This window comes from Pituophis catenifer, unplaced genomic scaffold (assembly GCF_029215685.1).
Source record: "Pituophis catenifer annectens isolate HBS135680 unplaced genomic scaffold, rPitCat1.0.hap2 SCAF_1, whole genome shotgun sequence".
In the NCBI taxonomy this organism is placed as follows: domain Eukaryota; kingdom Metazoa; phylum Chordata; class Lepidosauria; order Squamata; family Colubridae; genus Pituophis; species Pituophis catenifer.
This window is the reverse complement of record NW_027256881.1, coordinates 222,113,924-222,129,344: the sequence shown is the minus strand read 5'-3', so window position 1 is coordinate 222,129,344 and position 15,421 is coordinate 222,113,924. Positions and strand designations below refer to the sequence as shown.

General features: G+C 38.9%; 1 protein-coding gene across 1 annotated transcript in view; it reads right to left on the bottom strand.

The window, feature by feature from the left end:
- Positions 1 to 15,007, bottom strand: part of SNX4 (sorting nexin 4) — a 28,628-nt gene extending 13,621 nt beyond the window's left edge. The window contains exons 1-7 of the mRNA XM_070957076.1: positions 14,780 to 15,007; positions 9,335 to 9,453; positions 7,168 to 7,306; positions 6,351 to 6,500; positions 5,164 to 5,211; positions 3,783 to 3,838; positions 718 to 790 (exon numbers count right to left, since the gene is read on the bottom strand). Of these exons, the coding sequence (XP_070813177.1) occupies positions 718 to 790; positions 3,783 to 3,838; positions 5,164 to 5,211; positions 6,351 to 6,500; positions 7,168 to 7,306; positions 9,335 to 9,453; positions 14,780 to 14,992 (798 nt within the window). The 5' untranslated portion in view covers positions 14,993 to 15,007. The remainder of the gene's footprint in view (positions 1 to 717; positions 791 to 3,782; positions 3,839 to 5,163; positions 5,212 to 6,350; positions 6,501 to 7,167; positions 7,307 to 9,334; positions 9,454 to 14,779) is intronic.
- Positions 15,008 to 15,421: the final 414 nt, after the last annotated feature.

Here is a 15,421-nt window from a genome sequence, read left to right as displayed (position 1 = left end):
CACTAACTTAAGCATCAGAACATTTATAAAATGACTTCTTCAGTTTTTTTAAAATATACCCATAACCATATACCCCATAGCCTCAGATTGGGAGAGAGTAGATTTGAGATATAATTTCTATTTGCAAACTGATTTTTCAGAAACATATCAGTTCTGAGTAGTTTTTTCTTTTTCTTCTAATATTCTGTTGAGTGCTAATTTTGGCGACAAAAAAAGCCAGTTATAAAGTCTGGCTTGCTTTCGAGATAAATTGAGTGTTCTATTAATAAATAATTAAATAAATAAATAAATAAATAAATAAATAAATATTAACCTGAAGACAGTGATAGGTTACATACAGAGAAAACAGATTAGAAATGTGTATGTTTAGATTCATGATACCAAGTGCAACTATTAAACCTAGAACTAGCCTTAAGGCACAGAAGCAATTAATTCCACTTCCTAGACATGAAACCATCCACATTCACTGCTAATTGAAGAGCTTAAACACAAAGAGTCCAAACATAACTTCTTTTTTCACAGCTTCCCAGAAACATCTCATATTGACTACATATGTCCCTATCATTTTAAATTATCCATATAATTTCTTGTATGCAGAGAAAGGGCTTATTTAATTCAACCTGTTTCACACAAAGAAACAAATGATCCCGTGTGTTGCACATTAGGACGTGCTGACTTACATTATTTTCATCAGAATCCAAAGATGAAAACACTTACAGCTCTGACTCTTAGAAGATGCGATATGACAGACTGCAGCTCATCACTATAGTGTTTAAGTTCTGTAAATCTCCTAGAAATACAACATGGTGCAAATACATTATTAGCAATAGGGAACACAAACTTCTCCTCAAAGCAAGACAAAAATCCTGAATAAAAGTCTGATACCTCAGAGAAAAATCCTACTTAACCCGTGGAACATATAGACAAATCCCACTCAACCCCATAGAAGATATAGGAAAGCAGGTAGGTACAACAAAAATAATGTAAATCTTGACCCATACACAGGGGTACTATTCAGCAGGTTCTGACAGGTTCTGGAGAACTGGTAGCGGAAATTTTGAGTACTTCGGAGAACCGGCAAATACCACCTTTAGCTGGCCCCAGACTGGGGTGGGAATAGTGATTTTGCAATATCCTTCCCCTGCCACACCCACCTGTTGTGGTCCGCCAGCAGCCTGCGGAGTTGGCAGTGAAGTCAGACAGCGATGAGGCTGAGGAAGAACATGGGCCAGTTCTGAAGGCTGGGGAAGGCCCGGATGAGGGCTCTGCGTCAGAGGCAGAGATGGGGCCAGGGCCATCGGGGAATGAGGTGTGGACTCCAGAGCCCGATAGGAGTGAGGCAGGAGGAGCCTGCTCCTAAAGCACGCATAAGAAGAGCTGCCAGAAGGCAAGAGCAGCTAAAGCAAAGAGGACAACTCGGGAGTAGGGCCAAGAGATGATTGGCCCCTCCCATAAGGCTTAAAACAGACCAGCAATGGCGTTTGGGCTTTGCCGGAAAATGATGTTGGTAGCTTCGTCTTCTTCTTCGTCTACGTCTTGTATTTATTTTTGTATCTGTGGCTTCTGAACGTTTGCCAAGAAAGGCCTTTGGCAGTTTGCCTAATTGGACAAGGTTTGTGATAGGACTGAGGAATTTGTGCTGGGAGGAATTTGCTTTAATTTAGTTGAATGATGCTGGGAATGAAGCAATTCTCAGCTGTTCGAATAAAGTTTGTTTGTTTTTTCACGGACTGATTTTCCTACTATTTACTTGGGCCTGGGTCACAACATCACCAAACCATGCCCACTAAGCTACACCACGCCCACCAAGCCACGCCCACAGAACCAGTAGTAAAAAAATTTGAATTCCACCACTGCCCATACATCTGGCTTGAGTTAAATTTTAAATTGATTTTAAATTGGGTTGTTTTAATTTACGGCCAAAATATCTAATTATTTTAAACTGTTTTTAAATTTTGTATGTCCTGTTTTTTACTTTGGCTGTTCACCGCCCGAGTCCTATTTGGAGAAGGGCGGTATAGAAATTGAAACAAATAAATAAATAAATCCTATTCCCAAAAGTCCATATGAACAAAAAAAAAATTGTTGGAAAATAGAGTTTAGGAAACACAGCAAAACTGGTCCATACAAAATAAAGAGACAATATGCACATAGTTAAGAGGGACATGTACTTGTTTGGGTGGGCCAGTTATCAGTGTTCAAAGAAAACCTGTGATTGTGAAGAGTGGGGGGGGGAATCATAATTCTATCTCCAAGTTATGTTCTAGAAACAAGGGATAATTGTTTATTACATGCTTCGGGTGGTATTTCAAATTGGGCTTCGTTATATTTTAATGAGACAACTACCTCAGGCAATTTCAGCATCAAATGATTCTGAATATATTTTTCCACAGTTGAGTGCTGTTCCAAAGTAATATAAGAAATGGAGTTTGGTCAGACCCAATGTCCTTTATAATCAATACAACAGAAAGCTAGTTTGAGCAAGTTTTAAGATTGCTTTCAAAGTGCCCCTGCATTTCGGCAAAATATGTAAAAGCAGATGTAAGTGGTAGAATATAGCCCTGGAAGGCTACAACAGCTTCTTCAAATGGACTCCAGAGAAAGGGAACAGGTACTATGCTACTCAATCAGAAACCATATGCTTGAGCGGAAAGTCATGGACCACAACATGGAAATCTTTCTGAGATTGTTTCACAGATAAATCAAAAAATGATATTACCAAGCAGGAGGAACATGTGGCTGAGTTTTCCTCTATCAGATGATTAAACTTTCAAACAGGTACACAATAGTGACAATGGGAAAGTTCAGCTACTTTTTCATGACCCTGTAATTCCTTAATTCGGGTAGACTTGGGGCAACTGGATGGAGCTGAGCGTTTACTGGCCAGATGCCCTCTGTGATGCCATGTGGAGTTTGCAGCAGATGTTTTTCTTTGCACCTTAGGAGAGAAACATCTGCCACTACCTAGGATTGAACTCTCAATCTTCCCAGTGGCAGGCAAATGTGTTCACTACTAGGTCGCCACACCACTCATAAAGTTCAACTACTAGAACATCTATTAATCTAGTTCTGTCAAGCTCATACTTGTTTTGGGATACATTAGTAAGATCACTAAATCCACATTGTAGGGACTAATGGTCTACCTCTATTCTTCCTTGCTCAGACTCAATATGGAATATTGCATCCTGTCCTGGACACCAGAGACTAAAAAAAAAAGCATCCATCAATTAGAGTGGGCTCAGCAGTTGACTACCAAGATGATGAAGGGAATGGAAGCCAAATCCTGCCAGCAACAGTTTGGAGTTTGGAAAAAGTTTGGGTTTGAACCACTTGAAGACCCAGGTGAAAACAAATGGATGAATGGCTCCTATGGACACTGTACTGCACCAGAAGAGTGCAGGCCAACAGTTCGCTTATATGCAGCTGGATGATATTGTTCTTACTTTTCTAAAATAATGTTCAAAATATTTTAGTATCCAGGATATCCACTCTTTTGACTAACAGAAAACAAGACAATTTAATTACTCCCTTCAGCAACAAACTTTATAGCAGGATGACAAGGGATTTTTTTGGGGATAATAACCTTATAATATCTAATTGGCTATGATATCCACTGTATGCTAAATTACACTAAAGCAGGGAGCTCCTAAAATACATTGTAGTCCTTTAAACAGTAATACTATTCCATGATTTCATTCAGAAACAAATTCCACTGAACTTAACCAGAATTCCATCTTTACATTAGTATAATCATAATTGCTTTTAAGCCCCATCACACTTACTTATCTGGATTTTTCACTCTGAATGTTGCATTAAGAGCTTTTAATCTAGAATCTGCCTGTTGGAGAAACACATGTTAACAAAATAACAACCAAAAGTGATTGTGATAATTCTTGCAAGCAGCATAAAATTTAACAAAACTAATTTGCAGAACAAAGTCCATAAACAGAAGCCAGAAGTAAAATATAAGATGTATTTCAATCCGGATCAAATAAACCAACTTTATGTTTGTTCCTTTTACTTCTAATGGCCTTAATCTTTAGCTTTTTCAAATATTGTCATAAGATTATATTTCTCTTCATTTCTTCTTTTTCCTAAGTTTTTCAAGATTTTAACAAGCATCTTTTGTAAATTCAGTAGGAAGAAATTTGAGATAAAATTATTTATAACCTTAGATAAGGTGAAATCACTAAATCTGTTTATACTTGTTGTGATAAATGTTGATAGTCACTTCTTTTCTCTTTCTTCTGTTTCTTCTTTTGCAACGTTTACTCCTTTCTATTCCACTGTCTTTAAATTTAGCATATATTATATTTCACTAATATAAGCAAAATTCTTAAAATTGTGTATAATAAAAAGCCTATATTCTGCACATAGGAAAAATTGGCACATAATTCATGCACTACATGAAACATTATGAGGGGCTAAAGCAGACCAATAATTATGTTGCTTGTAAGCAGCACACACATTCTATTTGCTATCATGCCATACTATGATGTAGTACATTAATTCTCTCATAAAACACTTATATATAAAGTATTTTCAATATATAGCAAATAATTTCAAAGTCAGCTTTTTGGATTCTCCACGATGCAATTATATTAGAAATCTATTTTGGTTTCCTAAAAAAAATTACTTTAAGGTATAAAAGCATGAAAACAGCATCTGGAATATAAAACCCCAATTCAGATTAGAACAGTAATGTTGGAATATTTCAGCATAATGCTAGGCATCTTTCAAAATATTTGTGGTAGCATTAAGTATCTCTTAAAAATGCAAGATTAATGTGTTGCTTGGCACTTAAGACAGAATTGTATATTCCTTTCCCCGCTGTCTTGCACAATCATAGCAGATGACTCCTTACTAAGTATGATTTATAGTTATGAAGATGGTAAGGTATGCAGAGTTACTTTGCATTTTTTATGTGCAAATGCTCTCTTCTAAGTAGCATTTTAACCCATGTAGATATGCATATTTCAGAAGATAATTAGAAGGATATAGAACATTTATTTTCTAAATGAAAGGTAATTATAGAAAAATATTTTGAACTGCCAGAACTTTAGCACACAATATTAAACCCTGGCACAAAACTTTATTAGTAAGTCAGTTTACATGATTACATCATTTTGGATATATAATTATAGTGCATTATAAAGTAATTACCTTCAATTGAAACCCTGTTTCATTTACCATTTCCTTCCAGCCAGTTTCCTAGAAATAGAAATTATATTCATTATTATTTCAAGGCTTTATTAATGATGCACTGATTTTTATAACAGCACTGTCCTTCCTTGTGTAAGGCACAATGTGATGGCCCAAGACCATATAAACAAGAATTAAACCATTCTCAGTAGGGTTAAAACTAATCTAACAATCCTAACAATGATAAACCTATATCACTCACATCATTACAATGCTATATTTATGAATTGGGTAAAGAATTTTGTATTCACGGTTGATTTAAATGGATAATTGCCAAATTCTACTATTGTCTGAGAAGACAGAAAATTATATTTTTTCCATACAATGCTCAAATGTGTATATATAGATATAAAATATTCTATATAATTAAAACACTTGAAGAACAATTAATAGATGCTGTCAGGGAGAGAGAAGATTGTAAAAGTAGTATTGTGTATGTACAATAAATAGTAGTGCAGGGGTTTATTTGATTACAGGATTACAGTTTTAGAACACATTATTTGTGCTCTTAGGTATTTTTCCTCTTAACATAGAAATTAACATTGTTAACTTGTTTAATACTCTTTTATGAGACAAAAGGAAATAGGCTAATGAATACATTGGACCTCTCAAAGTATTTGTAAACACTCCCAGCATTTCACATATTTTTTAGATTTGCTTTTTTAAAAATCTTTTAATCTCATAGTCTATTTAAAGGGGCCAATGCATACCAATAATGTTTATACCATACATGTTTTGGAATGTAATTATCAGTGAAATGGGGGTTTTTTATGCTAAACTGTAACTGTTTATCTTAAGCCAATCATTAACTTCCTAAAAAGGTTGAGGCTGGCAGTGTCAAAAAAAATCACCTAGGAGTTAAAAAAAATCAATTTGTAACATGAAAACTTGCATTTGATGTGTGTATATTAACATATGCACACTCTAATTTCTATAATTACTGAGCATTAGAATGAGAGGAGACACAGAAAATTCTCTCACGCTGGTTCTGCTATTCCATCTATCTGAATAATATAAATTGTCCTAGTTTTCAGTTAATTTTTAATCCTACTTGAGAAAGAAACCTGAGAGCTTTCTACCACAAATGTATATTCAATGAATTAGAATTAAGGTGCATAAGTATATTTTACAAAATCCAACCAACATACTAGGGTCAAAAATGCATTAAACATCTTTTCCTGGCAAAGAACTGGATGTGAAGCCACACGCAAAAGAAAGTTTTCCAAGCCAATCCTCCGTCGTTCTACAAAATCTGGATCCATGTTATCTGCCGAGAGCTTATGCCAAACAAATTCTGCCTGCAAAACAAGGTGGAAGGTTAATAGTATGAAATATTTATAATCCTTTTAAGGCAATCCACATTTTTTTAAAGTGCTGCATGATATTTACCTGACAGGAAAACAATTTATTTAAAATTTAAGATGATCCTTTAAAAGTATGAGAAGACAAAACAATGTGCAACATCCCATATTATCAATTTATGGATAATTGATGTGAGCACTAGCTGGAATAATCTTGGAGGTTTCTACCACCCATAAGAGAGAAAGAATGTTCATATGCATGAATATATTTGTGTGGATATATACTTGTTAGAAACCACACTGCCTCCAAAAAGGGGAGGAAGATAAGAATTAGTATTATTGGTTAAAATTAATTGTCTGTAATATTAGGTACCTTGTTTATAAAATTATTTCATTCCCTATTTGCATATATCAACTGTTTTCTCCCACATGCATTCTGACACAAAAACGTATGTAGGTAAATATGGTACTCTTAAATTTTCTCACTCTAAATGACATATGAAGTATGTTAGCCATTATATATGATTTGCATAAATTTACAATGAAGCACTAGATTTTTTTTAAAAAAAAGCTACACAAGCTCACTTTTAGCTCACGTTAGCTCAAGTATGAATAATGTGATAAAAGAAATAACCAAACAGAATGAGCTGAAACTGAGTCTTACCCTTTTTTCTGGTAAAGGTGGTACAATGATATGTGGATAGTTCACTAGCAAGTAATTTCTCAACAATTCAAATTCACTGTATCGCCTCCAAAGAGAGTCTGGAGGGGAACATTGTCCTTCACCCATTGACTCCACAGACCTAAACAACATCAGAACCTAATTATGATAAGATCAAGTGAAGATCAGTAGAATATCTAGTTTAATTTCAAGATATAAGAAGTGTATGGAGAAATCCATCTCAATGTCAGAAAAACTAACAGACACTAACCATGCATTTTAAGTTTTGCCTACTGTATGTTTGATATGTGCTTTATTAGTTAGCTTTAAATTGCTAATTTAATTTACATGTACTAATTAGTTAGCAAAATAAATATAAGCTAATAAATACTTTAAGATGCTTCTATCAGTGTTTGAGAGGGAAAAATGATACTGTGTATTCTTCTATCAGCAAAACAACTATAAACTGTAACAGAAAACAATTGTAAGTTTAAGTATCCAGAAACATTGTTGTATTTGGTATTCATAAGCTGATGTGTAGCAGGATACAAACACCATACAACCACAGTGATATGTCTCCAACCCACCCCACAACGTGCTCAAGAGATATTTTCCCCCAAAATATCTTCAATAAATAAGAAATTTGTAAATTTCTTTGGCATTATCATCTATTGTACAAGTGCTCTTTAAAAACATACAGCTATTCCCAGTCAGTTTCAAATTGTCTAATGTTCTTTTTAAAGGTATGCATGCACATCAGCATATCAGGCAGACAGCAGACACTCCCAGCCAACATCTTTTCTCACATATGATCACAAACACCTAGCACAGTGATGGCTAACCTTTTTGCCGTTGTGTGCCAAAAGCGGGGTGTGTGTGTGGGGGGGGGGTCATACGCGTGCCCACACCCATAATTTAATGCACCCTGCCCCCCCATGCATGTGCGCGCAACCCCTGCGCTCCCCCCGCTTTTGGCATGTGATGGCACGGTGGGCCCAGTAGGCCCGTTTTTCGCTCTCCCCATGCTCCAGAGGCTTTCTAGGAGCCTGGGGAGGGCAAAAATTGCCTTCCCCACCCCCTGGAGGCCCTCCAGAGGGCCAGATTTCTGGTGGGCCCAGAAGGCCCGAAAATCAGCTGTCTGGTGCGCGCATGCATGCTGCAGCTTAACTAGGGCAATGCTCGGGTGCCCACAGATATGACTCCGCATGCCACCTGTGGCACACGTGCCATAGGTTTGCCATCACGGACCTAGCAGAAGTAGACCTCCCCAGCCATCATTCCCACATACTAACATTTAATTCATACTGGTGAACCACTTCATTTAATGAGTTCCTATCCCTACTCTCCCCAATGTATTTGTTAAATGAATGCATGGGTCATTACATGGAATAAAGGGCACCTCAGATGCAGGGGAGACCATAGTGCAGGCACAAGCTGACTTGCCTCCAGCCTCCCAAAGCCTCCCCCACCTCGAGATACCCTATGCTGCAGACCCCGTCAATCAAGGATTTTTTGATTGGCAGGATCTAAGAAGACAGCCTTCTCTGCTGCTACCCCTACTTTATGTATCATCCTCTCTCCACCCCGTGAATAAGACAGACCCCCATTCTCCTGACTTTCTGTAAAGGGGTCAAAACCTGACTCTGCAGCCTTGCATGGGGGGCACAAAGGACCATGCAACCACAGGGTTGGCTGGCTCCTTCCACCTTTATTAATCATTGTTAAATCTTGGAATTTTTTTAATGTCTCCAAAATGTTACGTTAAAATTTCACAATTTTAATTTTTAATCTTAATTTTAATATTCTAATGTTAACTTTATATGCTGTTTTATATATTGATTATATTGTATACCACCCAGAGCCCCTCTTTGATCTGCTTGATCTGAAGCACTCATGAGCCGCACTGTTCCAATGAACTGTTTTTATTTTTAAAAGATTTCACAACAGTAGGAACTGAGTCAGCTCTTTTCTTATGCATAAGTTATTTTAATAAGTATAATTCTTTAAGAACATGGTTCCAAAACGGGCTCCAAGCAATTCTACTTGTTCCTAAGCTTATTAAGACAGTATGGAAAAGCCACATAAACCACAAAATGCATTGAAAATAATTTTCGAACTAATAGTAAAAAAAGCTAATGTAACAGTTAACTTTATTTTGATTTTAACCTACCTTGTTTCAACTAGGTATGCAGTATAAATTTCCTGCATGTTCATAGCATTCCGTCCAGTCCTCTTTTCGGCTTCAGCAATGCTGATTTCTATTTTTTTCAATAAACAGTCTTCCATGATCTTTTAGGGGGGAAAAGGTATGTCTGTAAACATTACAGCTGTTGCTCTATATCTATTAAAACACTTTGCTGCTGCCAAGTATCAAATCACTGGCTCTTAAAAAGCAGAATCAAGTATAATTGATTGTAAGGGATGACACTAATATCAATTTACAATGCATATATTATATTTTAATCTTTGCAATACCACCTCTATTATAAACCTTTTCACACAAGTCAGCGAAAAATGTCTGCCCTATCTGATTAGTTTATCCATTAGACAAAGAGTGTAGGAAAACATAAGGTGTTGCAGTGCATGTCATGGTAACTGTTGTATCAAATTATTGCATTTGCCTGAAAGAAGGGCTAGTTTTTCCCATTAATTTGTTTAAAGAGGGAGAATTACCTTAATCCTCCTACTTAAAGTAGGAGATTCACTTTATCTCAAGCATTTAATCTATCATAACTGGAATATCAGGTTTCACTTCCATCTGTCAGACCAGCACTCCCAACTATTTAAGAGTCACTACAGATTTCTTGGGAAAACTGAACTCCATAGGGCATAGGCAAATCACCCTAGCAAAACTATTTCAACAACCATGGACGCTAAAAAAGTAACATTCCCAAGCATAGACTTCAGGTCATCAAGAACATCATTGATGCCAAAACTGCACACACTGCCACCAAATCCTGTGATTTTGTATCCACCTAGAACCGTTTCACCTTTGGCAATCAGTGGCATTAACATCTTCATGGCTGACTTAGAGTGATGGTTTCTTAACTCTCAACTCCCTGAAACCTCTTCATTACTTGAGATTCACTGATAACATCCTTATCAATTGTGCCCATGGAAATTAATCTCTCATGACTTCAAAACCTTCCACCCTCTATCAAGCTCAGCCTACAGAACAAGTCCATTTCCTTAATATCACTGTAATACTATAGAACAGATACATAAACATCACATTAAATAAATATAGCCACAGATTACTAGGCATACTTGCATGCTTACACTTTTCCCCAAAAACACATCACCAAATCATCTACAGCCAGGCTCTAAGTTAAAACCATATTTGATTCATGAGCAGAGATGCTGAACTGATGGAATTAAACTAGGCATTCAGAAGACTGAACTATGCACACAACAAGATCAATAGACAAAATCAATGGGGCTTGATCAATTCCTAAGAAGGACTTAGTAAAAGACAGACCACAGAAACAAAATAGAACACCACTGGGCACTCTCTACAGATTACAGCTCAAACCCACTCAAATGAGTTAGCAATAAACAACATCCCATACTTGACAATGATACTGCACTTTCTCAAGCCAACAGGCTCATACTTGCTTACAGACTATCATCCAACCTAAAGCAGCAAAAATAGAACAATGACAACATGGGGCTGAGAGTCTGCCACAAACCCAGAGGTCTATGCATCTACACCAAGAGCACCATCACAAGATCCAACCAGTGCACACACTAGATGAGATGTTTTTTTGTACACTCTTCTTCCAATGTGATATGTGCCACCAATGCCTCCTCCTGATTTTACATAGGACAAATTTTGAATAAAAGAATTAATGGACAGAAGTTTGACATCGCAATTCTAAGCAAGGCAAGGTAATATCAGAACAATTTAATCTACCAGGACACTCCATAGTGATTGAATTCACATCCATCCAAAGGTTTCAGGCAATCTCTGGTGGTCTCAAAAAATACAGTGAGTTAACACATTGCAATTGTTAATTCATAAGGGTATTTGAAATCTCTCTCACATAGCCAATATATTTTCTTCTGCCTTTCACCCCAAACTCATTCAAATTTAAATACTGTATCAGCCTATCCACTCCATGTATCTAATGAAGTAAAGTACAGTTCACAAAAGTTCTTGTCCTTTCATAACATTTGTTGGTCAGAAAAAGTGCTACTAGATTCCTGGTTTTTGCCATCCTATGATGGCAAAACAAGGCTCTCTTCCTATAACGTCTTAGATCATTGTCTATGCAGCTTCTCAATCATCCAGGTCATTGTTGTCTCAAAGTTGCTTTTTCAAAAGGCAACTGGACTGGTGTTTGGTTTGTTTTTTTGAGAAAGATGATGAGGTTTTGCTTCTCATCCAGGAAGCTTCATCACTGTGATGAAGTTTCTTGGATGAGAAGTGAAACATCATCTTCTCCTTCCTCAAAAAAACAGTCCAGTTGCCTTTTGAAAAAGCGCCTTTGAGACAATCGTAGATCCCTGAGAATATGACAGAGGCACATGCAGCTTTTTTTGTTTAATCTTTTTTGGGGGGAATAATCTTAAAATACCAAATGAGTATCTAAACTCTAACTTCACCTACATTAATGAAGCTTCTTTTCTCCTGATTTACTGGGCTTACATATTTTAATCACCTATTTATACCAAATAAAATGGAGTTGCATGGTAGTCGGTAAGTCCTTCCTTGAGTTTTATCCCTTGTAGTGAAGCATTCAGCGTGTATGTTTAAGCAATTAAAATCAAATGTCTGCCCTCTTCCCTAGTTTAGGCAGGTTGTGCATTAACCTGGCTGGCTGGCATTAAAACAGCAGGATCCTGACTCTGGTATTCAACACAAAATTAAGCACTCGAAATTGGGATTCTAACAATGGTAATCTGAAGGCAGATGAAATTTGAACAGCCTACAAGATTCCTACATTACCCATGATAGAATCCATATAGAGTCCCTTTGCATGCTGAAGATATACTTCCAGCCTAAATTCCTTGGAGAGAAAGACACATCCAGCCATTGTTAAATACAATAATATTTATACCAACTAATGTAAAAGCTTATTGTTATTAAGAATCAGAAGAGTATCAATTAAAAACACTTAGCCTATTCTTTGAAACTTTAGTGACATAAGCTAGGGCAATGGCAAAAATTTATTCTCTACTCTAATATTTAACATTTGCACTCAGAAATGGAGTAACATTCCATGAAACCTTGGAAGAGGGGACGTTAAATGTTTCATCAGATTCCTCTCCCAACAATAGGTGTGCTGATAATCATGGTGCGTTTCAGCCACATAATGGCTAAATTGCAAAAACATGCTAAACCGAGTTTAAAAAGCAGACTGCAACTGGCTGGATCCATGCAGTATGCTAAACCATAAATCACAGTTTACAAGCCACACTATGGTTTATAAACACAACGTGCTAAACAAAAAACCAATCTGCATTATAGCTTTGTGTACCATACAAAACAGCCAATTTAAGACAGTATTTAAAACTCCAGATAGCAGGAAGCCAGTAAAATTAGAGACAATTAAAAGATTTCACTGGTTCCTATTAACTCCTTAAGAAACAGGTGCAGATACCAATGACCTAAAGTGTTTCCAGTGTTGACCACTCTTACCAATTACAATGCACATTCATAAAATCTGTCAGCAAATCTAATGCTAAATTGGTCTGTGGTAAATTACAAACAAATCCTGGTTTTCATTTGGTTATCGGTGTTATTGAAGGGCCTTAAACATGATGCAAGTAGTCCCTGCTGTACGACCACAATTGAGCCCAAAGTTTGCATTGGCAGGCAGGACAGTTATTGAGTTTTGCCCCATTTTACGACCTTTCTTACTACAGTTAAATGAATCCCTGCAGTTGTTAAGTTAGTAACCTGATTGTTAAGTGAATCTGGCTTCCACTTGTCATAAGGTCACAAAAAGGCAATCACATGACCCCAGACACTGCAACTGTCATAAGTACATGCCAGTGGCCAAGTGTCTGAATTTTTAATCAAATGACCATGGGGATGCTGCAACAATATTAAGTGTGAAAAACAGTCATGTCACTTTTTCCATGCTGTTATAACTTTGAATGATCACTAAATGAATGGTTGTAAATTGAGGATTACCTGTAGCAACAACCTCAATTATCCATCTCTTTTATAAATTTCCAATGACCATTGGAAAGTAGATTCGACTCCAATAGTATGGAAAGCATACTATTTTGGAAAATAAAGGACACAAACAGACTCCAGGTATTTTGAACACTAAAATACCAAATACATTGGACTACAATATAAGTAGTCCTTAACTTACAACAGTTCATTTAGTGACCATTCAAAGTTACAACAGCACTGAAAAAAATGACTTATGACCGTTTTCACAGTTACAACTTTTGAAGCATCCCCATGATCATGGAATCAAAATTCAGATGCTTAGCAACTGTTTCATACTTATAACCGGCTGCAATGTCCCGGGATCATGTGATCACCTTTTGCGACCTTCTGACAAGCAAAGTCAATGGGGAAGCCAGGTTCGCTTAACAACCGTGTTACTAATTTAACCACCAGAGGGATTCACTTAATAACTGTGGCAAGAAAAGTGGTAAAATTATGGGGCAAAACTCACTCCCCAACCCATTTCTCACTTAGCAACCTACATTTTCGGCTCAATCGGGCTCCTAAGTCGAGGACTACCTCTGCTCCTAATACTGGAGGGGTTGCCCTGGCCATCTTTCCAAAGACAGCAATAAAACCATTGCTGGGCAGAGGATTAAAGGTAAAGGTAAAGATTCCCCTCGCACATATGTGCTAGTCGTTCCTGACTCTAGGGGGTGGTGGTCATCTCCGTTTCAAACCCGAAGAGCCAGCGCTTTCCAAAGACATCTCCGTGGTCATGTGGCCGGCATGACTAAACGCCAAAGGCGCACGGAACGCTGTTATCTTCCCACCAAAGGTGGTCCCTATTTTTCTACTTGCATTTTTTTTTTACATGCTTTCGAACTGCTAGGTTGGCAGAAGCTGGGACGAGTAACAGGCACTAGGGATTCGAATTGCTGAACTAGCTGGAGCATATTCAATTCTGAAGTGTTCACCTTCCTTCTTGGTCTGTCCCAGGTGTCCCAGGGGCCCTTTCCCTTATGGGTGGGAAGGAGTTTTGGAGAAAATAACAAAAAAAGGGGAAAGAGTGGGGGTGGGGGAAGAGGCAGACCTTTTTCAACGGGAGCGCCTTTTCCTCGCATGCCCAGCACCTGCTTCCCACTAGGTATGGCAAGGGGTGCCTTGCCCTTCTTCTCCTCTTAGGCACTCTCTGCCACCAAAGCCAGAGGCGAGGGGCTCCTCTCCTATCCCCACTACCCTCCCTTCCCTTTTCCTCCTCCACCCCAACCCCGGGCTTAGCGTTCAGCCCAACCAACCTCCCCTCTTTCCCCTCGCTCCATTCCCTCGACCCCCTCTTCGCCTTCTTCAGACCGCGCCCCCGGTTACCAGCCCGCCCGCACCCCGAGCCCGCCCCGCGTTGGCTTCCGCCGAGGAGGCGGGACAAGCCCGTCCACGGGGGCCGCGGCCTAACCCGGTGCCCTGGTGCAGCGGCGGAGCTTCCCTTACCGAGCAAGCCGGCGGTCCGGTGGCCGCCGCCGCTATTGCGGCTGTGGTCGCCGCTGCTGTCACCGCCCGGCTTGGCAGAGGACCGGGAGGGGATTCGGGCTCGTCGCCTTCCTTGCTGCCGCCGCCGCCGCCGCCGCCTCCGCTGCTGCTGCTGGTAGTGCTGGTGCTGGTGCTGCTGCCGCCGCCAGGGCTCTCGGCGCGGGGATGCTCCATAGCGAGCGAGCCGGGAAGACGAAGGAGGAGGAGGAGGAGGTGGGAGGAGGGCTCGGAGGCCGCTTCCGCGCACGCGCCTGGCTCTTTAAGGCGGAGCGGAGGGGGAGGAAGAGTGTGAGGAAGAGACGCGGGAGTGGGAGGCTCTTCCCGCCCGTCACTCCCAGCTTCGCTTCTGCGACCCTTTTTCTCGCTCAAAGTCACCTCACGATTCGCTTTGAGCTTTCACGTTCCCCTTTCCCATGATTTGAAGAAGGGATTTCATTTCGGATATAAGCGGGAACGATAGGAAAACAAAAGAGACTTTGGCGTTTGCAAAATTGCTCCGTGGCGTGCCTACTACTACTATTACTACCCCTCCCGTTTTACCGGGAAAGCGTCTGTCTGTTATTCTCTCGACCGCGGGGGTGGAGAAAGGCGAATGCGATTTCT